The 24,017-nt window shown below is 41.4% G+C and overlaps 2 protein-coding genes across 2 annotated transcripts in view; both read left to right on the forward strand.

Annotated features, from left to right (window-relative positions):
* Positions 1-308: 308 nt before the first annotated feature.
* Positions 309-24,017, forward strand: part of ST8SIA6 (ST8 alpha-N-acetyl-neuraminide alpha-2,8-sialyltransferase 6) — a 132,427-nt gene continuing 108,718 nt past the window's right edge. Inside the window, exons 1-2 of the mRNA XM_036843271.1 lie at positions 309-686; positions 1,151-1,249. Coding sequence (XP_036699166.1) covers positions 586-686; positions 1,151-1,249 — 200 coding nt within the window. The 5' untranslated portion in view covers positions 309-585. The remainder of the gene's footprint in view (positions 687-1,150; positions 1,250-24,017) is intronic.
* LOC118890423 (40S ribosomal protein S26-like) lies at positions 21,971-22,285 on the forward strand. Its single transcript, XM_036843272.1, has one exon. The coding sequence runs from the start codon at positions 21,971-21,973 to the stop codon at positions 22,268-22,270; it is 300 nt and encodes a 99-aa protein (XP_036699167.1). The 3' UTR covers positions 22,271-22,285.

Below are 24,017 nucleotides of genomic sequence, written 5' to 3' on the forward strand. Positions count from 1 at the left end.
CAGCAGAGCGACTACTCCGTTGTCAAAGTTTTGGAAGTGGGCCCTCCCTCCCTCTTCTTCCGCCTCTCCGAGCCCTCGCTGTTCTCCGCAGGGGCGCAGAGCCAGGTGTGGTCCGCCTGGGCGGGCTGCGTGGGCTTCGGGGAAGAGCGCGCGGCCGCCCAGGGGCAGGTGAGGGCGCAGGAAAGTTGGAGCCCAATCAGCACAGCGTCCAGCTCCCGAGCCCCAACCTTCAGGTGACCCCGCGCGGCGGCGGCGGCGACCGGAGCCCGCAGCAGCGCCGAGCGCCTCCGGGAGGAGAGGAGGCGAGCTGGGCGCCTCGCCACCGCCAGCCGGGCTGCCACAGCGATCCGGGGCTGGGCGGGAGCCGGGGAGAGAGCCGGGCCGCGGCGGCTACCTCTGCCCGCCGAGACCGGGCGGGCGGGGCCCGGGACGCGCGCCGCCGCCGCCGCCCCTCCCTCCCCGCCGCCTTGAACGCTGGAGGTGTGCGTGGCTGCGGCGGCGGCGGCGGGAGGCGCGACTCGGGGCCGCACGGGCTGCGCTTCGCCGGGGCAGCGGCGGCGGCGGCGGCTGCGCCTGTGGCTCAGGATGCGGCCGGGAGGCGCGCTGCTCGCCCTGCTCGCCAGCCTCCTGCTGCTGCTGCTGCTGCGCCTGCTCTGGTGCTCGACCGACGCGGCCCCCCGCCCCAGGTAACCCACCGCCGCGCTCCGGGGGGGACCCCGGCCGCCCCCTCTCCCCGTTCCTCTCGGGCGCGCGGACTTTCGGCCGCTGCGAGGACGAGCCGACGGGCAGCGGCGGCCTGAGGGTGGGGTGGGACGGGGGCGTCCGGGAGGCGGGCTGGGTGCGTGGCGGGTATCTGAGGGGCGACGCTAGCCGCGCCGGCGCCGGCCTGGGGTCCGGGGGCCGGTCAGGGCGGCGAGGGAGCTGCGCGCCGGACCGTGCCGTCCGGGTCCCCGTCGGTCACCCGGGCTCTCCCCGCGGGTCCGCGCTTTCCCTTTCTTCCCGCCCCGAGCCTCTTCGCAAACTCCGGGGTTTGGGAGCTGCGCCGGGAGCCAGGGCGCGCGAGGATGTCCCGGCCGCTGGGCTTGCGAGCGCGAGGCCGAGCCTTGCCAGCCCACTGCTCCCCAACTTAGTTTGCTTCCCGGCTGTGCAGGTTCTTGGTGGAGGAAAGCAGGGCGGCCATCCACGGCACCCGCGCCGCGCCGAGGACGCCCGGGAGCCCGCCGACCCGGCCCCCGCGCACCACGAACAGGTACCCGCGGCGCCGGGCGGCCGGAGGGCGGGGGCGCCGCGGCCGCGGCTCGGGGATGGGGCGCGGCTGCACCGCAGGGCTCGCTTCGAGTTGTCTGGTTGGGACCACACGATTGAGTGGATTTGAGAGAGAGAGAGAGAGGATGTGTGTGCCTACGCGCGCGTGTAACTCTCACACTCCCTCAACCTCGCCTGTAAAGCCTGCCCCTCGATGTGGATTTCTTCGAACCAAGGGAGATAGGAAAGCAGCTGCACTTTGAAAAAAATGGGTGCTGAGTTCCCCTCGCGATAATGGTGTGCTGAAAACCTCGAGAAGCAGCTCAGCGTGTCTCTTGAGAGGTTTGGTTGGTTTGCTTTGTGTCTTTATGCTTTCAAGTGCACCGGTGTAAGATTCACGTTTGGGAGCGTGGATTCTGTGCTCAGTGTTGATGTGTTTGTCCTTAGTGAATGGAGACAAATTTTTTCTTTGTCACTCCTGGGAGTATTTATCCATGTGCAATAATTATTTGGGTTTTATCTTTTCTTTTTAACCTGTCGTAAAAGTAATCCATTCTTAGTGCAGAAAGTTAGATGATATGAGAAATGGATTTAAAAATATTCACTCGGAGTCCCACCACCCAGAGATCATATTAAGGTTTTGGGTTTATATTCTTCCAGGAGTTTTTCCCATGTACATGTATTTGTGAAATATACTTAAGATGTACATTTATTTTGTTCTGCCTTTTTTTCCCTAAAAAATCAGACATATATGTGTTATTACAATGTTTTTTTTGTAAAACATTGCTTTTAATGTTGCATAATTCATCGTATGAATGTGCCATAATCTATATAACTTTTTATTTTGGACATTAGATTGTTCCCTGTTTGTTTTGTTTGCTATTAATAATTCTATGAAGTACAATCCTTGTATGTAGATCGTTATCTGCATTTTCAGTTCTCCGGGGTGGATTGATAGAAGTTGAATGATTAGATCAAAGAGTATGTACATTTTAGGTTCTGAATACATTTGGCCAGTTGCTTCCTGGATGGGTTGAATCATTTACATTTTTCACCAGCAGGATCTACTGCTTTGAGCCTCAGCCTTGCTACTGTTTTTGCTTCTTTAATAAATTTATTTATTTTATTGATTTCTTTTTGGCCTGCATTGGGTCTTCGTTGCTGCCCGCCGGGCTTTCTCTAGTAGCGGTGAGCGGGGCCTCCTCTTCGTTGCAGTGCGCAGGGCTTCTCATTGTCGTGGCTTCTCCCGTTGCAGAGCACGAGCTCTAGGCGCGTGGGCTTCAGTAGTTGTGGCTCGTGGGCTCTAGAGTGCAGGCTCAGTAGTTGTGGCGCACGGGCTTAGTTGCTCCACGGCATGTGGGATCTTCCCAGACCAGGGCTCGAACCTGTGTCCCCTGCATTGGCAGGCGGATCTTAACCACTGCCGCCACCAGGGAAGCCCCTATTTTCCCATTTTGTATACTGTCTCTTTCCTCTATGTCGTGTGAATCCCTTTTCCCCTATGTATCTTTCTGTGTATTCTTGGATCTTGGACCATCTTAATTTTCTGACTGCATGACTTAAGGCTCTGGTGTAGTTCCTGCATGACCATCAGAAGGGTTTGGGGGATCCCAGAAGGAATCTTGACGTGCAGCACGACATTGCCTTCTGCAGCCTCCTACTGGAATCTCACAGTGTATCAGAGGCACTGAGAGATCCTGGGGTAACAAAGCTTTAGAGAAAAATATTAGCCTGTACTTTTACTTTATACAGGATTGTGTATTATAGGTAGTAGTTTTCCAGTGAATTGGGGAGCATTGCATCTTTTTCCAAGTCCTGGTACTGTTATACATTCTGGTGTTGTCCCTTGGGAAGACTTAGAAAGTACTAATTAAATTATCTGGTCATAGGCCTTTTTGGAGGTAAATCTTGGATGAATTTTTCAGCTTCTTTTGGCGTACTTCTTTTGGCGTACTTCTTTCCACTTGGCATACTTCTTGAGCTAATACAGGTAATTCATATTTTTTTCAGAATGTGGTTCATTTTATTAAGGTTTTAAATTTTGTACCATTCTGTTGTATTTTTTCAAAACTTGTCTTTTGATCTACTTTATGTCCCCTTTATCATTTATGATTGATTATTTGTGCGGCAGGGGTACAAATTTTAATCCATACTACTCGGTTGTGTAGAGAAATTATAATTTTGATTTTTCTGTAGCTGGTCTGATCTTCTTCCAAGAGCCCCAACTGTAGGTAGAAGGTATAAGTAATAGTATAATAATAATACTAAAAGCAATAAGGGTAGCCAGCATTTACTGAATGCTTATTGTGGACACTGATCTAAGTCCTTTACATTTATTAGCTCGCTTAATCTTCAAAAAATACTAAGAGAAAGTCTTAAGATACTCACTTTATAGATGAGGAAACAGGCACAGGCAGATGGAGTCAACTGCCCAAAGTCACAGAGCTGACAAACTGTGGACCCAGGAGTCAGACCGAGGCCATGTGAATCCAGAATCCCACACTCTTAATCTCCCGGCTGTGTAGTCTTTCACAGGTGCTGGGCAAGATGGAGTGTCTGTGTCTGTGTGTGTGTGTGTGTGTGTGGCCAGGTTAAAGCTTAGTCAGATGTGCCAACTTAAGCAACTCTTTCTGGTATGTTTATTCTCTCTGGGAGCAAATGCTCACTCTTTCAGATTGTTTCCACCGTCTTTTCTGACTTTCAGATGATACCCAGATCTAAGGGGGAGAGGGGCTGAGGTGCGGTGGTAGAGTTAAGAGGTGGGGTTCATGATCATGGTATCCTTTGACCCTCTAGTCTCCAAGGGGATGTTGTCCATTTCCCATCTGCTGGATGGGTACCCTGATGATAGCCGGCGATGAAAGCTGCAGTTTGTGGTTCATTCTTCTCCCTCAGGCCTTCCACCTGCTGGTACTCTCCACTGTCTTGGTCTCACCTGAGCTCCCATTAACGCTACATTTCAGGGATCCGGTGAAGATTCTCTTTTAGTTCCATCCTGAGTTGTCCTCTGCAACATTTGCTACAATGCTACCTCACCCAGCTCTAGCTGGCTAGCTTCATCCAGCCTCCCCACTGTTTCGGGGCCCTATCTAAATGTACACGGACCAAGGCTGGTTCAGGAAGCTTAAGTATCAGTACCTCCCTCTACTTGCCCCACAAAGTGGATGTGACCCTATGTTAAGTTAGTTTCACGGTAGAAGACTGCCCAAGAAGTGATCTTTTTCCAGAGTCCTAACTGGGGGAGGAGACAAAGCCCCATCTACCCTTGTTGTTACCCTCACCTTTCTCCAAGCCAAAGCTCTCTCTTTCCTTTCTTTCTCCTTTTTCCATCTTTGCTCTAGGCTGGAAATGTGCAGGTTCCCCTGCATCATAGTTTCTTTTTTTTTTTGTCCTGACTCAAACCTGAGCCTTAAGGGTACATTGTGGGGACTGGGAGTATTAAAAAAAAAAAAAAAATTGGGAAAGCTCCAGGAGCTGAGTCTTGCAGGTAAGGTAGTTAATGTGCTAAAGAGGCATAATGGGAGGAATTTAGAGAATCTTTTCTTGGGGCTGTAGCAGATCCTATTTCACTTGTCCAAAGCTGAATATTACCTTATTCTTTCTCTTTGCATTGTTTTAGGAAAAAGTCTTTATCTCTTTATACTCCCCCAAAGAATGCTTCAGAATAACTAGGGAAAAGTCATGTCAAAGTCAGAAAGACAAAAGAGAAAAATATACTAACAATTCTCAAAATATGACCCCATCACAATGGATTGTTTCTCTTTCTAGTAAACTTTGTCAGTATGCGTCATTGGTTTGTTTGTTTTTCAAACAAACAGCTCTTGGATTTATTTCTCACTTCTGATGTATTTCTGTGTTCTATTTCCTTTATGTGGTTGTTTTTTTTGTTTGTTTTTTGGTTTGTTTGGTTTTTTTTTTCCTTTGTGTTATTTTTATCTTTTAAAATATCATTCCTTTTTTTCCAACTTAATGTTTTGAAGTGAATGCTTCATTTATCGATTTTTCCCTTTTTCTTTGTGACAACATTTACTACTATGCATTTTCCTTTGAATGCAGCTTTGCACCTGTTCTGTAAATTTGGATACATAGTGTTTTGGTTTTTAAAAATATATTCTAAATTATTTATAATTACATTAGAACATTTTAATTTTACCCCCATAGTTCTTTAGGAAAGTACTCTCCCCGACCCCCAGAGTAGCAGTTTTAACTTCCTTCAAGAACTTTTCCTTTGCATTCACAGCTTGTCTGTTTGGTGCAAGAGGCCTAGCTTTCAGCCTGTCTTTTAGGAGAGTACTTTTAAATTTCCAAGTGGTTGGAATTTTTTTTCTTAAATATTAATTTAATATGTGTTCTTAAATAATATTAATTTCATTTTTGATTATAAAAGACACCAAATAAAATCCTGCCATAATGTGATAAGTGAGCTCCCAAATATTCAGTCATTAGACATGAGAGATCGGATTATTGTGACATTAATGACATGGCCAGAGCAAGTGTGTGTAACTGTCTGGCTTGGAATTCCAGGGTCCCTCCAAGGAAATCATCTAGGTCTCAGTTATGGTTTTCCATCTTTTAGTGGCAGTGTCCATTTTGGCCTTAATATCCACGGTGATGATTCAGGATCCTGTGGCTGGCTGGGACTTTCTGGATAGAAGCCACTGTTCTTTGAATGTCCTGCTGAGTTGGTGCCTCTTTCACTGGCCCATCTGGGAGGATTGGACTACGAGTCCACCAGAGTTGTGGGGACCCCACTTCCACTTCTCTGCTTTCCTAGAGAGGTTCACCTGCTATTGCCATTAATGACCTTTCTTTCCATTCCCTGTGACCCTTCCTCCCTGCAGTAGAACTTGATTTGTCCCTCTTGAGAACTGGGGTTCAGTAAAGGGCATACATCAAAAGTCAGTCATGTTATATCCCAACTCATATTATTGTAGGGAGCATTACTGCAGAGATTTTATTGTATGTTGTTAGATGAACACACTGAAAAGGAAAACCACCTGTCATTTCAATGTCAAAAAAAATGCTAGTATTCATATTTTCAGTAATTTTATATGCACATATCTAGTAATTTTGCTATGCATATTTTGGTATGGATTAGTAACGTTTTTGTAAACAGCATCTGAGCTTTTCTTCATGTCATTAGTATTCTTCTGCAACATAATTTTTAGAGCATGGTGTTTGAACGTATGCACGTACTGTAATTTATTTATTCTTCCCTTTGGTCACTTCAGTTGTTTATTATTTTTGATTTTGATGTGTACTCTAATATGAACAAATTTATAGCCTTACACACAATCTTGATTATTCAGATAAATTCCTAGAAGTGGAGGGGCTTGATCAAAGAATATGTGAAAATGTTAAAGTGTTGCTATGACTTGTCCAACAACAATAGTTGTTCCAATTTATTCTTTTGTAAGCAGTATATGAGAGTGACCATTATCACAAATTGTTGCCAGTTCTGTGCATTAGAGTTTCTTTTCACTTTTTAAAATTTCATACTCAAGAATAGTATTTCACTGTTGTCTTAATATGTATTTATTTGTTTACCATTGTGTTTAATTTTTAAGATGTTTGTTGACCATTTACATCTTCTTTTAAATTTTTTATTATTTAAAAAAATTTTTAAATTGAAGTATAGTTGATTTATAAAGTTGTGCCAATCTCTGCTGTTCAGCAAAGTGACTCAGTTTTACACATACAGACATTCTTTTTTCAATATCTTTTCCATTATGGTTTATCCCACTAGATTGGATATATTGATAGTTCCCTGTGCTATACAGTAGGACCCTGTTGTTTATCCATTCTAAATGTAATAGTTTACATCTAGCAACCCCAAATTCCCAGCTCATCCCTCTCCCCACCCCCACCCATGACAACCACAAGTCTGTTCTTTATGTCTATGATTCTGTTTTGGTTTCATAGATAGGTTCATTTGTGCCATATTTTAGATTCCACATATAAGTGATATCATATGGTATTTATCTTTCTCTTTCTGATTTACTTCATTTAGTGTGAGAATCTCTAGCTGAATCCATGTTGCTGCAAATGGCATTATTTTGTTCTTTTTTATGGCTGAGTAGTATTCCATTGTATATATGTACTGCATCTTCTTTATCCATTCATCTGTTGATGGACATTTAGGTTGCTTCTGTGTATTAGCTATTATGAGTAGTGCTGCCATGAACATAGGGGTGCATGTATCTTTTTGAATTATAATTTTGTCTGGGTATATGCCCAGGAGTGGGATTGCTGGATCATATGGTAAATCTATTTTTAGTTTCCTGAAGAACATACTGTTCTCCATAGTGGCTGCACCAACTTACTTACATTCCCACCAACAGTGTAGGAGGGTTCCCTTTTCTCCACACCCTCTTCATCTTCTTCTTTTTTTAAATTGGCTCTTCATAACCTTGTCTCTTTTACTATAAAGATATTCTAGTTACTTGTTGATTTACAAGAGGTTTATAAGTGTCAAAAGTATCAAACTTTTATTTATCATGCATTTAAATTGGCTTTCTAATATAGTTAACATTTAATTATGTCTGTGGTTATTTAATCTGTAGAAGTTTTCAACTTTTCTGTATTCATGTCACTTATATCTACTTTTATTGTCAATTCTGCTTTTGAATTGATTAATTTATTGATAATTTATTGACATATTTAGTACACTGAGATAAGTGGACATCTCTCATTTTAAAATATTTAAATCTTTCCTCCTTCTAGAACTTCTTTTAGCACATGGCAAAAGGGGTGGGCTTTTTATTAAGTTACTATTATTCTATTATATACTTTCTCCTTTGAAAATTACTATTTTTTAAATTTGAATTAAACAACTGCTTACAAATCTAAAAATACCATTTAGATTCTCTTTTCAGTGTTTGACATTTGTCTCTAAATGATCCTCTCCTCATTTCTTTTGTTTTGTTTCCATTCCTTTCTTGGTCAGTTGGCATGTCTTCTTTCTTCTAATAGTTTTAGCTTTGGAATGTGGATAGTAGTGTTTCTGAAACTTCAGATATTTAAGAATGCAATTCTTATTTTTCATCCATGAGTAGTGAATTATTGCATCACAACTCCACTTTTAAAAAATTTTCATCTTAAAACTTTTGTAAGATATTCCTCTATTTTCAGGCTGTTAAGACTCTGAGAGAGAAATAAAGGTAATATTATTTTTATTTCTTCATAAGTAACCTATTTGATCATTTGTTTTACTGGATCCTGTCAGGGTTTTTTCTTGAACTGAAAATTTAAAAAATTCACAGTGCTATGTCTTTGCAACGACCTCTTTTGATTAATTTTGTCTATAAGCATTTTTAATCCACTGACCAGGTTATTTTTAAATTTAAAAAATTGTGTAGTATACCTTTGATTATTCGATGTGTTCCACAGAGTCTGCTTTTATTTTGAGAAGACAGTCTTCACTTTCTGTGTTCCGTCACTATACCTCTTACCCACCATCCCGGTCCCGTGCAAACAACTTCACTTCTCTTTCTGAGTCTGCTTTTCTCTTTGTCCTTTTCCTCTGCTCTCTGGTATGGCTTCTCAAATTTGTCCTCTACATTCCTGAATTATTTTTCCCTTCGTGTCAATTTTGTTTTGCCCTGTCTAAAACAGTATATCTATTACATTTTTAGATGTTACAATTTTTTCCTTCTTTCAGCCTGCTTCTTATCAGCTCAGTTTATATCTTAGAAAGCATCTAAGTCGCCTTTTAAACCCCACCTTCCATTTCTTCATATTTTCTTGAGAACATGAAGCAGATGCTTTCTAAAGGTTTCTTCTGTTTCTTATAGTAAATGTTTTTCTGAAGTATGATTTTTCTCTGCATCTTAAGAATAATGTTCTATCCCTAAGTTAGAGAATCTTTTAATAAGTTTTATAACTTGGGAGGCTTTTTTTTAACATATGTTAATTTATTTATTACATGCAGTAGAACTGATGAGGTAGGTATTATTCTAATTCCTTTTTTTTTTTTTTTTTTACTGAACTATAGTTGATTTATAATATTGTGTTAGTTTCAGGTGTATAGTAAAGTGATTCAGAGATATATATATATATATATATATATATCTTTTAAGATTCTTTTCCATTATAGGTTATTACAAGGTATTGAATATAGTTCCCTGTGCTATACATTAAATCCTTGTTGTTTATCTATTTTATATATAGCGGTGTGTATCTGTTAATGCCATACTCCTAATTTATCCTTCCCGGGGGGCTTGTTTTTTAATTTATATATCCCCAAATGAGGAGTCCTTTCTCTGGCCTTGTGCTCATCAGAAAGAATGCCTTAGAACCCCCAGTGGCTCCCACCAAGTGCTGAAAGATCCGCCTTCTTAGAGCGTCCACCAGATGAGAGGCTGAGCCATTTAGCCCTTAAACAAATGTCTGACTTTTTAAAAATTTGAATTGAAAAACAAATCTGGCAAACTACAGGTAACATAAATTTTACTTATTTGACTTTTTAAATACTGGACCTTAAAGCTATCTCTTGCTCCCCTGTCTTGACCTCATGACTGTCAGAAAGTGCATATATTCCTGAGTGATCCTAATCAACCTGGACTTCTGCTGCTGCCAGGGATGGTGGGTGACATATGTCACCGGAAATCCAGAAAGGGCCGGGCTCCTGGGGCTCTCCCCGTATCTGCCACCCCCGTCACATCCCAGGGTGTGTGAGATGAATGATTCCCTTTCTCTCCCCTTCCATTCCCTCAGTGCTGCTTTATAAATGATATGATATGACATGGTATGATATGGAAATGACATGATATGGTAATGATACGGTATAGTATGATATGATGTAGTGTGGAATGATGTGATATGGTATGGTATGATATGGTAATGATATGATATGTTATGATAATGATATAATATATGGTATAGTATGATATGCTATGATATGATGGTGGTGTAATCTCAAGAGGCTGTAGAAAGACAGCAGTGCCTAAGCACTGGTACAGCAGCGCCCAAACCAGCTCCTGCTGCGTCAGGAAGCAGGTCCTTCCTGTGTGTGAGTAGCCACCTGCTTTTCCGGTTGGGGCAGGCTCTCCATCTCAGGTAAATAAAGACAGGCAGTGGGAGGAAGATCAAAACCGCTCCAGTTTTTTTTCTCCCTAGACCTGCTCTGTTTCAGGGGTGAAAATTTACATCAGCTGCTGGTAATTTCTCCACGTGATGCCCTATTACTAATAACTTTTCCTCTCCCAACCTGACACATTTCTAAAGCAGCTATCTGTTGCCATCAAAATGCGTGGTTGTCATTTTGTGTAGACTTGTGTACTTCCGTAAGAATGTAAACAGTCTGGAAGAGGGAGAATCAGACCTTGTTGACTCCTCACTGTCTTACACTGAAAGTTGTGATAATGTTTTATTGGACATTTTTCTGTTGTCAGCCTCAGAAAATTCAAGATGAGCGTGAACTAGAGGTTGTAAAAAAAAAAGGCTGTAGAGCTAAACATAACTCTGGAACAGCTAGCTGATTTTTACCCTTTTACCCCTTTCCTCTGCACCCCACTCTCCAAGTAGATGAAGGCTATTAAATTTTACTTTTGAGGATTGGTATCTTTACTTCTTTGCTTTTAGAAGTAATGATACTCCGTGTGTCCTGATTTTGAAAATTCAGTATGTTTTAAAGTTGCTTGGAGTCTGGTTGCTGGGTTCCTTTGAAATGAGGCTTTACATCTTGCATTCTGCCTCCTTCCCTACTCCCCAGTCCTATGTGTTAATTGCAGCTCTTCTTTTAAAGGTATACAGGGGGGTTCTCTTCCATTTCTGCACTTCTGGTGTTCCCTGTTTGAAAATGGATGTATGGTGCTTCCCAGATTGACATTTTTTCAGTCCCTTCGTTCCCTGGTGCCTGTGTCATGCCTTTGGCTGCTCTGGTCTGGTGTAAGCTGCAGGGCACGATTGTCCAGGGGGAGGCAACCCAGAGAGAGGGCTTCAGAACACAGCCTTTAGTCCCTGTCAGGCTTCTGTGGGCACATTGACATGCGGACAGCAAAGCCAGGATAAACCTGCAAGACATGAAGAAATGTTCTGCTCTTTCCTTTGCTTTGTAGGGTAAGTGGACAGGGGATCCGGAGTTCAGGAAGAAATGGTGTGCGATTGGCCGGACTCTCACTTCAGAGGTGGCTGGAGATGGAATTTAATTTTCTGTTTCATATCACTCCATTGCCTGCTTGACAGGGCCTCTCTTCACCAAGAGCCGGGGTGTTTCCTTTTATGACTTCAGAGGTGACATTAGGCAGTCAGCAGACAATACTGTTTGCACCGGGCGGTTCCATTGTAATGTAAATCAAGGTGGCCTTAGCGCTGTCTGGACTTGTGTATTAATTCACTGTGCCCTTCATAGACATTTTCCTTGAACCAACAGGCATTAGGATGAAACAACAGAAAGAAAGCCTGCCTGCCTGGGGAAGGAAGAAAGTTTTTTTTTTTTTTTTTTCAGGAGTTATAGAGAAGCACAAACATTTGGAAGGATTAGGTGCTAACAGAGGAAATATTGAGAGGTGAGGCTGGGACACAGCAGAAGGGATGTGACGAGAAGAAAAGGAAATAAATGCATCTCCTCATCTGCCAGGAGAAGTTATTCTTTTTAGAGCCACTAGCAGAAGCTGCTTTGTGGTTTCAGGGTGCAGAGGTTCTGCGACCTCTCATTTGGGGGCCAAAAAAGAGGCTCTTTAAAGAGCAATTGATGCTTTGAGTAAACTTTAAGGAAGTGTTCTCGCATCCTGGTGTCTTGTTTCATGTCACCTTTTGCCATTAAGAAGATGGTTATGGCTTTAGTATACTTATCTGTACTCAGTAAGAGAATTAGCTTATCCAGGGCAGTTAAATCTATCTTGTCTGTACTTTCAGATTTAAAAAACTTTATTTTGTCCCACGAAGTACTAAGAATACATGCTGTAGATAATCAGTCAGTAATTTCTTGGGAACAGTCATATCCATGGGCATATTATTTCTAAAGATAATTTTATAGGGCATAACCTGAGCTTTTGAAATTATTGAAAAATAATTCCCATTATCTTGTCAGTTACAGTTGTTAGTTCTAAAAACACTAGAATTCTCTAACACATAATTTTTAAACTATGGTATTCCAAAAAACTAAAGTTGTAGGTTGTAAAGACCATTAATTTTGAAACTGATTAAAATCTCCCACTGGTTCCTGGAATCTTAGTTGGATTCAACTGGTACCCTCACGTGCTGTCTCAGGAGGATATACTCAATATTCCATATATTCTTTTTGATATTATACCTCATTATTTCTGTACTCTGTGAGATATAATGTGTGATCCAAAATTTTGTGTCTGGAGTGTATTTTTTTATAGCATATGTGCTACTTTGTTATTTCAGGGGAACATCTGTATTTTAACATGTTTATATTTGTCACCATAGCTTTACTATTTGCACATTAAGTTTGTGGGCACATTTTTGTGTTTTTGATTTGGGAGTTTATCCAATACTCCCTGTTTATTTTGGGGCTGCAAAATACTCATGTTTTCCATGTCTGGGGAATTTTATTCATGAGATAGATTGTAGTTTGGTGAGGTCTGCGTCTTGTCTGTTTCTTTCACCACAGTTATCTGGAACCCCCAGTGTGTTAGGATTTGAGTCCTCTTGCCTTGTGTCAGTAGTGGTACTAGGTTTTTGAAGGTACACGTTACCATGTTGCATTGCAAGAGAGCCATTTAACGAGCTTCCCTTGGTAAAATACCAGTGTTAGCAAAACCTGATTTATAATTGTGTGGTTGTGTGTGATTATATCAAATAAAATTTTGTAATTGGAGGATGGATTAAAACTGCAGGGTTGAAAACTCATATCTGCAAACATTTCTTAAAGGGAGAACATATTGATACATTAACAAAGAATTTGAATAAGTAGACGGGAACTTTTATGATACTTGTACTCCTAGGAGAATTTTTTTCTAATAAAAAATTTAGAGGTTAGTGATCATTTATCTCTGCAGTCCATCATAGAACTGCTGCTTCTGTGGGGTTTTGAGAACTCTTTGAAAATTCACAGAGCATTGGAAACTTTTCATAGAAATGTAACTTTAGGGTAAATAATGATTTAAAAAAATGCATGGCCAAAGCAAAGATTTAGTGTTCCTCATATTTATGCTGGACTTCTGATGGAAGATCCTTTTAAACCAAGATGCATATTCTAAGCTAGAAGGTCGCCACATAAAAATTGATTGTATAGTGTATTAACTACTCATGTATGTAAACCATAGGCTGGTTTCTTAGTAAAGCTCTAGCAATCTGAAAAAAGTGTAGATTTTACAGAATTTTGAACACTATAGGATTTCCTCCATTTTTCTCAAGAGTGGTGAGAATAAGACATGTATCACGTTTAAAAGAGTGTTTTATATCATCTTTACTATAAAAATCAGTAGAGGGCTGGTGTTTGGGGTAGTTTCAAATGTGGAACTTTCAGGGTTTTTTTAATAAATGTAATTAATTTTGTATGTGTAATTTAAAAATCTATGAATTTTATTCAGTGTAACAAATTCTTTAAAATGAAACTTATTTAAATTAATTAACAAGTTTAGAGGCGGGACTTCCAGATGGTGGAGTGAGGGTAGTGTCTACATGCCCCTGGATCTCTACATGCAAAAAAATGAGTTTAGACTCTTACCTGACACCATACACACAAAATTAACTCGACATGGGTCATAGCCTTAAGAGCTAAAACCATAAAGCTTCTAGAAGAAAACACAGAAAATTTTCGTGGCCTTGGATTAGGTAGGGTTCTTAGATACAACACCAGAAGTGTAATCAATAGAGGAAAAAATTGATAAATTATATTTTATCAAAATTAAAAGCTTTTGTGCTTCCACATACACCGCTAAGAATATTAAAAAGATAACCCACAGATTGGGAGAAAATATTTGTAAATTGTATATCCAATAAAAGATTTGTATGCAGACTATATCAAGAGCTCTCACAAGAAGACATCTCAATTTAAAAATGGGCAGAAGATTTGAATAGACATTTCATCAAAGAAGATACACAGATGATATAAATGGCCAATAAGCATATTAAAAAAATGCTTAACATCATTAGTCATTAGGGAAGTACAGATCAAAACCACAGTGAGGTCTCCACTTCACACCTTTTGTGATGGCTCTTCTAGTAGTTCCACTATGAGTGGGGCAGCTCCCTCCTGAAGCTCATGACAGTAGTCCTTGTTATGACCCAAGAAAGGTTTATTACACAAAGTGGGATGTCCCGAGGTGGGGGAGGGGAGGATGGCTCTCCAGGAAAAATTCAGGAACAGAGAGAAAGAGGGAGAGAATAGTGAGTACACAGGAGTTTTGTAGACGCCTTATGAGTCCACAGATAATCCGAAGACCTTGAAGCAATTTACATTTGAGGAATTATTACAAGAGTGACTAAAAATCAGTATCCCTTTGGCTCCAGGAGTTGTAATTTCTCATTTTTTCTTATTATGAAAGCCATGAGCTTTGCCATCCTGAGTCCTGTAACAATCCCTCATTCAAATTGCCATAATCAGTGGAGCCAGAGCTGACCTCCTATTGAAGAATGTTGGTGCTGGGAACAAAGTTAAGATCTTCCTTTCCTCATAGAAAGATGCACACAGTGACAGGGGATGTTGAGCCTGTGTTTTACAGTTGAAAATACGTAAACGTGTGTCTGTTATACCACAGAGTATGATGAGACCCACTGTTATAGTTTAAAAGAAGGTACCAAGACATCTGTTTCCTACAAAGGGGGACCTCTAGTTAGCTAACCTTTAAAATGGTCATATCGGGAACAGGGGAGGGCAGCAGTCTTTGGCAGACGGCTTTCTTAAGGCATATAGAATAGTCTGTTTAGGGGGGAGGGTCCCTCATTTTCAGTAGGTCCCATTTTTTTATCTGCCTTCATCTGGGCTCCAGGTTTGAGAAAGGATGGCAGAATGGGCAGGTGTTATTAAGTGGGAAAGGGAATTCTCCTTGGGTTTAATAGATCTGTAGGTGAGTACTGTTCTCTTTTATGGCTAGAATGAGGAGAAGAGGGACCCTTGTTATATTTTGGTAAGATGTCATAAGACTTAAAAGTCAAGAGCTCCAGGTAACTATGGCAGAGGGCAAAAGAGATTTATCTGGGAGACCACTGTCCATTTTGTAATATCATGAGGGTGTCTTTGAATAGGTCATATATCTCTTTATTAGGACTCTTTATTAGGACTGCTGCCTGTAGACAATAGGAAGAATGGAATTCCCAGCGATGCCTGTTTTAAGACTCATGACTACACTGAGTGAGTAGCGTGTACCCCAATCAGAGTGGATAATATCTGGGGACCCAAAGGGAACTAACAGAGTTTTGGTGAGACCTACAACAGTGGTGTCAGCAGTAGCATACTGGGAAGGATAAACCCAAAGTAGGCCCACATAAGTATTAATCACTGTGAGGCCATAGTGACTTATGCCCACAAGTTGGGGCAACAGCTCAGTACAATCAATTTGCTAATGAATGAAGGGACATTTGCTCCTTGGTATAATCCTCATTGGCCACGATGCCAGGACAGAACAGGCCACAGAAATCGCATTAGGAGGCTAAGGTTTTGGTTGCAGCCAGTGGCATTGTGATACCATGGTGTTTGATACCATGTTTAAGAATCCAAGGTCCACAATGACTTGGGCCCTTAGAGCCAAGGAAATGGGAGTGCTATATGAGTTTACTTAATAAATGCGAGCAAGTTGGTCAGCTATGGCATTAAAGTGAGCCTTTTCCATGGGACCTTTAGAATGAGCTGAGTCATGGGAGACTTCAATATAGTATATTAAAGCAGTAGTATATTCCCAGTGTGAAAGGCCCCATAGGGAACAATCCTGAATATGAAATCTAGTTTGTGCTTGTTGGTTAGACCAAACAGTGGACCCATTAGCTACCCCCAAGGAGTCTGTAAAAATATGGACAATGAACATTTACTGAGGGACTCCTCCAGTGCCCACGTGACTGACCTTGTGGCCCATCCTTTATCTACCGTGTCTTGGCAGTGGGATGGAAAGAAGTAACTCTCCGGTGGATTCACATGGGATGGTGGTGCTCTTGTCCATAAAATAAATGGATTCCCTTTCTCCTAGACTCAGGGGACCTTGCAAGTGGCCTATGGGGCCAGGTGAGGGGCCATCTTTCTCGGGCAAGGAGACTCCAGAAAGCATGAGAATTAGCGTGTAGAGTTTCCAGAGTAAAGAAACCACCAGATGCCACTGGTGGCATTGTTAGCTGGGTGGCTTTTGGGGTGGCCTCCAGGGCCTGTCATTGGGGTGACCTCCATTCAGATTGACCTGGTTTTCTTGTGATTGCCTAAATAGATCTTAATGAAATGAGTAGATGGGATGTATGTTGCTTCCAGAAGCCAAATAGGCAAGTAGATGTTGGGCTTGAAAGGGCTGGGAAGTAGGGTTATTGACTGGAGATGGTTTGGAGCAGCCTTCTGGGGACCAAACGATGCCCCCAAATTAAACTGAGGTGGTAGAGTCTTGAATCTTTTGGGGTGTGGTGACCCAGCTGTGGTTAGTCAAAATCTGGACCACAGTTTGAATGTCTTGTGCAGTAACTTCATGAGTTTCTGGCCTCGGTAGAATATTGGCAGTCAAAGGCCATAGCTGGTGTTTGAGAACAGAGCAAACCCATGAAGGTCCTGTCTGCATACATGGTAGGGATATATATATATATATATTTGCTACACCCTGCAGCATGTGGGATCTTACTTCCCTGACTAGGGATCGAACCTGTGCCCCTTGCAGTGGAAGTGTGGAGTGTTAACCACTGGACCACCAGGGAAGTCCCCCATGGTGGGGATATTGATGTAGCCCACAGGTAATTGAGTGAGGGTATATCGGGGCACTTCATAGATAGATGCAAGTTGCGACTGTGAAGCTGGAGAAATGGGGACAGAATAAAATATATTCGTGAGATCAGTAACTCCTGGGATCTACCTCACGGAAGGTATCCTACCACCCCCGCTCCCCGCCGATGATGTTTATAAACTTTCTTGTCTAAGCAGTCTTACTCTCAATTGTCGGGATTTGAGTTTTCACCCTGTGGCTTCTCTTTAGTGGCAGAATTAACTTGTGAATTTTCCTTTTTAAGTTTAATAAGGCTGTGACATGTTGAAATGCTAGAGCATTAAGAAGGATTCATAGTCTTTGTCGATGACCTTTAAGAATGCATTAGGTTTTTGTTTTTTGTATTTTGGATCTTTAGGAGGTGAGAAGATAAAGCTGGTTAACATTTGAGTTTTAGCTCCTGGATGCCAAGGGCGAGTCCCTCTGTGCCCCTGAAGATCAGGAACTTTATGGCAAAATCAGGGGCAGGAACAGCTGCAGAGGTACTTGGTGTTCTGAGTGTTCTAATTAACCATTTCCTCTCGGGGAATGAGCCTCAGCGGGCCACAGGGGGATAGCTCTGCATCCCAGCTCACCTGGGGGCCCCCCACTGGCTCACTGGGGCAGTGGTGGTGGTGGAATCAGCGAGCGGCATCACAGTTGTGCTGGGGGCGACAGACGCAGGTGGGAGATGCGACTTGGAGACTGCTGGCACTAGCCAGTCAACAGTGGAAGTGCAAGTGCTATGACTTTGAAAAAGAGTTTGAGGGGGACCTTCAAGATGGCAGAGGAGTAAGACGAGGAGATCACCTTCCTCCCCACAGATACATCAGAAATACATCTACATGTGGAACAACTCCTACAGAACACCTACTGAACGCTGGCAGAAGACCTCAGACTTCCCAAAAGGGAAGAAACTCCCCACGTACCTGGCTGTGTGGCTGACAGGATCTTGGTGCTCTGGCCGGGTGTCAGGCCTGAGCCTCCGAGGTTGAAGAGCCGAGTTCAGGACATTGGACCACCAGCGACCTCCCGGCCCCATGTAGTATCAATTGGCGAGAGCTCTCCCAGAGATCTCTGTCCCACCGCTAAGACCCAGCTCCACCCAATGGCCAGCAAGCTCCAGTGCTGGACACCCCATGCCAAACAACTAGCAAGACAGGAACACAACCCCACCCATTAGCAGAAAGGCTGCCTAAAATCATACTAAGTTCACAGACACCCCAAAACACACCACTGGACACGGTCCTGCCCACCAGAAAGACAAGATCCAGCCTCATCCACCAGAACACAGGCACCAGTCCCCTCCACCAGGAAGCCTACACAAAGTGAACCAATCTTACCCACTGGGGGCAGACACCAAAAACAACAGGAACAATGAACCTGCAGCCTTCGAAAAGGAGACCCCAAACACAGTAAGTTAAGCAAAATGAGAAGACAGAGAAACACACAGCAGATGAAGGAGCAAGGTAAAAACCCATCAGACCAAACAAATGAAGAGGAAATAGGCAGTCTACCTGAAAAAGAATTCAGAGTAATGATAGTAAAGATGATGCAAAATCTTTGAAATAGAATGGAGAAAATACAAGAAACGTTTAACAAGGACCTAGAAGAACTAAAGAGCAAACAGACAATGATGAACCACACAATGAATGAAATTAAAAATTCTCTAGAAGGAATCAATAGCAGAATAACTGAGGCAGAAGAATGGATAAGTAACCTGGAAGGTAAAATAGTGGAAATAACTACCACAGATCAGAATAAAGAAAAAAGAATGAAAAGAATCAAGGACAGTCTCAGAGACCTCTGGGACAACATTAGACACACCACCATTCGAATTATAGGGGTCCCAGAAGAAGAAGAGAAAAAGAAAGGGACTGAGAAAATATTCGAAGAGATTATAGTTGAAAACTTCCCTAATATGAGAAAGGAAATAGTCAAGTCCAGGAAGCGCAGAGTCCCATACAGGATAAATCCATGGAGAAACACGCCAAGACACATATTAATCAAACTATCAAAAATTAAATACAAAGAAAAATTATTAAAAGCAATTAAATACAAAGAAAAATTATTAAAAGCAATTAAATACAAAGAAAAATTATTAATTATTAAATAATTATTAAATTATTAAAATTTTAAAATTAAAATCATTAAATTATTAAAAATTATTAAAATTAATTATTGAACATTATTAAAATTATTAAAATTATTTAAAATTATTTAAAAATAATTATTATTTAAAATTATTAAAACAACAAATAACATACAAGGGAATCCCCATGAGGTTAACAGCTGATCTTTCAGCAGAAACTCTGCAAGCCAGAAGGGAGTGGCAGGACATATTTAAAGTGATGAAAGGGAAAAACCTACAACCAAGATTACTCTACCCAGCAAGGATCTCATTCAGATTCAATGGAGAAATTAAAACCTTTACAAACAAGCAAAAGCTAAGAGAGTTCAGCACCACCAAACCAGCTTTACAACAAATGCTAAAGGAACTTCTCTAGGCAGGAAACACAAGAGAAGGAAAAGACCTGCAATAACAAACCTAAAACAATTAAGAAAATGGTAATAGGAACATATATATCGATAATTACCTTAAATGTAAATGGATTAAATGCTCCAACCAAAAGACATAGACTGGCTGAATGGATCCCCAAACAAGACCTGTATATATGCTGTCTACAAGAGACCCACTTCAGACCTAGGGACACACACAGACTGAAAGTGAGGGGATGGAAAAAGATATTCCATGCAAATGGAAATCAAAAGAAAGCTGGAGTAGCAATTCTCCTATCAGACAAAATAGACTTTAAAATAAACACTATTACAAGAGACAAGGAAGGACACTACATAATGATCAAGGGATCAATCCAAGAAGAAGATATTACAATTGTAAATATTTATGCACCCAACATAGGAGCACCTCAATACATAAGGCAAATGCTAACAGCCATAAAAGGGGAAATTGACAGTAACACAATCATAGTAGGGGACTTTAACACCCCACTTTCACCAATGGACAGATCATCCAAAATGAAAATAAATAAGGAAACACAAGCTTTAAATGATACATTAAACAAGATGGACTTAATTGATACTTATGGGACATTCCATCCAAAAACAGCAGATTACACTTCTCAAGTGCTCATGGAACATTCTCCAGGATAGATCATATCTTGGGTCACAAATCAAGCCTTGGTAAATTTAAGAAAATTGAAATCGTAGCAAGAATCTTTTCTGACCACAGCGCTATGAGACTAGATATCAATTACAGGAAATAATCTGTTAAAAATACAAACACATGGAGGCTAAACAATACACTACTAAATAACTAAGAGATCACTGAAGAAATCAAAGAGGAAATCAAAATATACCTAGAAACAAATGGCAATGAAAACACGACGACCCAAAACCTATGGGAAGCAGCAAAAGCAGTTCTAAGAGGGAAGTTTATAGCAATACAATCCTACCTCACGAAACGAGAAACACCTCAGATAAACAACCTAACCTTACACCTAAAGCAATTCGAGAAAGAAGAACAAAAAACCCCCAAAGTTAACAGAAGGAAAGAAATCATAAAGATCAGATCAGAAATAAATGAAAAAGAAATGAAGGAAACTAGCAAAGATCAATAAAACTAAAAGCTGGTTCTTTGAGAAGATAAACAAAATTGATAAACCATTAGCCAGACTCATCAAGAAAAAAGGGAAGAAGACTCAAATCAACGGAATTAGAAATGAAAAAGTAACAACTGACACTGCAGAAATACAAAGGATCATGAGTGCTACATTTAGCTTTTTTATTTAGTTATTTATTTATTGGCTGTGTTGGGTCTTCGTTGCTGTGTGTGGGCTTTCTCTAGTTGCGGCGAGCGGGGGCTACTCTTCATTGTGGTATGTGGCTTCTCATTGCGGTCGCTTCTCTTGTTGCGGAGCATGGGCTCTAGACGTGCGGGCTTCAGTAGTTGCGGCTCACAGGCTCTAGAGCGCGGGCTCAGTAGTTGTGGCGAATGGGCTTAGTTGCTCCGCGGCATGTGGGATCTTCCTGGACCAGGGCTCGAACCCGTGTCCCCTGCATTGGCAGGCGGATTCTTAACTGCTGCGCCACCAGTGAAGTCCCAAGCTTTCTTGAGGCACCAGGAGGCCTTTTGGGGTCCAGAGTTAGGTCAGGTTGGTTAGGTGCTCTCTCTCTTAGAGGCTGAGCCTGGCTTGGTGTGCAGGAAGTACTTCATTGCTCTCCATATTTGCTACCACTGAGGGAAGACTGATCTGCAGAGGGCAGGAGAGTGTTGGTGGATTCAGTATACGGTTGCCAAACCGATTTTCCAGAAAGAGTGAGGCATAGAGATTTTTTCATCTTGAGCCAATTTTTAAAGCTATATTAAAGTATAATTTACATGTACTAAACTGCATATGTTTGAAGTATTATAAGTTAATAAGTTTTCACCTAGGTATGAACCTCGAAACCATCATCAGAGTTCTGATAATGCCCATATTTACTTCATGTGCTATTATTATCTCTCCTTGCCCTTCCCACCTCTCCAGGTAACCATTGATGTACTTTCCTTTAGAATAGATACGCTTGCATTTTCTTGAATTTATCTGATTGGAATCATAAACTGTTTACTGGGTTTTTCTTCTGGTTTCCTTTGTTTCATAGTTATTTGAGATTCATCAGTGATATAAACGAATAGCTCATCTCTTTATTTTTTGATGAGTAGCATTCTTATCTGGATGTACCACTGTTAGGTTACCCGTTCATCTTTTTATGGACATTTAGGTTATTTCTAGGTTTTCACTCTTGAAAATAAAGCTGCTACAAAATATATATATATATACATATCTCAACAATATTTAAACCTCTCTCGCCTCCTCGCTTCCAAGATGACCAAGAAAAGAAGGAATAATGGTCATGCCAAAAAGGGCTGTGGCCACGTGCAGCCTATCTGCTGCACCAACTGTGCCGGATGCGTGCCCAGGGATAAGGCCATTAAGAAGTCTGTCATTTGGAACATCGTAGAGACCGCAGCCGTCAGGGACATTTCCGAAGCGAGTGTTTTCGACGCCTATGTGCTTCCCAAGCTGTATGTGAAACTGCATTACTGCGTGAGTTGTGCCATTCACAGCAACGTAGTCAGGAGTTGTTCTCCGGAAGCCCGGAAGGACCGAACACCTCCACCCTGATTTAGACCTGCGGGTGCTGCCCCATGACCTCCGCCAAAGCCCATGTAAGGAGCTAAGTCCTTAAAGACTGAAGAAATACTGTCCCCTGGGAAGACAATAAAGTGGAAATTATACTTAAAAAAAAAAAAAAGTTAGGTACTGTCTACCTTTTTTTAAAAAAATTTTTCGGATCTTTTATTTGTTATGTAAAATTCACATTTTAAAACTGTGGATAGAAGAATTACAATCACAATTCCTTGGCACCATGGTAGCATTACTGTGGTAGTACTCCTAGATGAGGGAATGGTATGTGAAGTTCACAAAGTACAAATTGACAGTTCTGTAACATAAAATCCAAAATTAGTAAAATGATTTTTAGATAAAAGTCAAAACAAAATGGAGCAACTTGTATTACTGTCATAAAAGCCTGCCTACAAAAAGCCCAAATCAATGGCGATGACGAGTTTTGAGTGGCAAAGAATTTAAAGGGGGACTAAAAATCATGGTTTATTTGTTGAATGAAACCAGCCTTGGAATTTAAGAAAATCACATTTTAAAGTTTAAGCACAGTTATAAAAAACAGTATTTGAAAATTTTCATTTTTGCTTATTCTCATTTTCAGCAATCATAAAAATGTGAATCCAATCCCATCAGTACAAAACAGTTCCAAGAATATAATTCATGTCTCAAATATTCCTATCAGAGCATTAAGGACCACCTATAAATCGGTATGTCAGTTCTAACTGAAGACCAAAAACTGAATTAGGGAGAAGATAAATCTGAAAGTAAAATAATGGTTTCATACTTTGGCAGTTTAGAAAATTAAATAATTTTAAACCTCAATGGAAGAATGTACTGTGAGGAAACAATCCTAACAAAAAAAAAAAAACAATATATTTTTTTTCACTTTTGCAATTCAATTTATTTGCTGTTTTACAACTTATATTTCCAAAGGCTTTACAATGTCATATTTTCTTGTTTTTTGATACAATGCTTTAATAGTTCAATCAAGAGAGATATCATATGATGCAATATTTAACTCTTCCTTGAAGCTGGAACTCAACAATTTGTTTCCTCTAGAGCTGCTGGGTATTGCCTAAACTTTATAACATCTGCCTCGAATCTCTGTTACTTTGCAGGGGAACTTGGTTTTTGATCTCTCACAGTTACATTTCAATGATTTGTGAGAGGCTCTCCTGGACCCAGTCCCTCTGGCTTGGGCGTAGTGTGTTTTCTTTGGAGGCTGACACCAGTGCTTTCACAGCCATCCTGTCATTTCAACTGGTAAACCACAGGGATGATGTGCTCATATTCACCACCAGCTTGTAATAACTTGTACTTATTTCTGGTGGGCCAGACCGTCAGCTGGGGAGGGACAGAGCACTCAGGTGGCATCCTGATTATCCTTCCAGCCTTCCGATAAGACCTTCCTTTGGAAGATGTCAGAGGGCCCTGTGGACTCACTTCTTCAAGGAGGCATTCTACCTCATCCATTTCATCTTCAACTTCCAACTCAAGAGTCTTCTGAATCCTCAGCCACCCCATCAAGGACACCAGCAACACCAGCTCCTGCCAGATCAGTATTCCACAGAACCAAATCAATCGGAAGTCAGAGCTGAAAACGGATGCTGGGGGAGAGTGCTGAAGACCCCAGTGGATGGTGGAGCGCCGCCACCTGGCTTCACTTTTTGGACAAATTCTCCCCGCCTCCAAGGGCAAAAGGATATGATGAGTTTTCTGAAAAGTTCTCACTATTCGAGACTGGCCT

The sequence above is a fragment of the Balaenoptera musculus genome, chromosome 2 (assembly GCF_009873245.2).
Source record: "Balaenoptera musculus isolate JJ_BM4_2016_0621 chromosome 2, mBalMus1.pri.v3, whole genome shotgun sequence".
NCBI lineage: Eukaryota > Metazoa > Chordata > Mammalia > Artiodactyla > Balaenopteridae > Balaenoptera > Balaenoptera musculus.

What these genes read in the sequence shown, in the direction of transcription:
- LOC118890423 (XM_036843272.1), top strand. Translation starts at nt 21,971, where the DNA reads ATGACCAAGAAAAGAAGGAATAATGGTCATGCCAAAAAGGGCTGTGGC.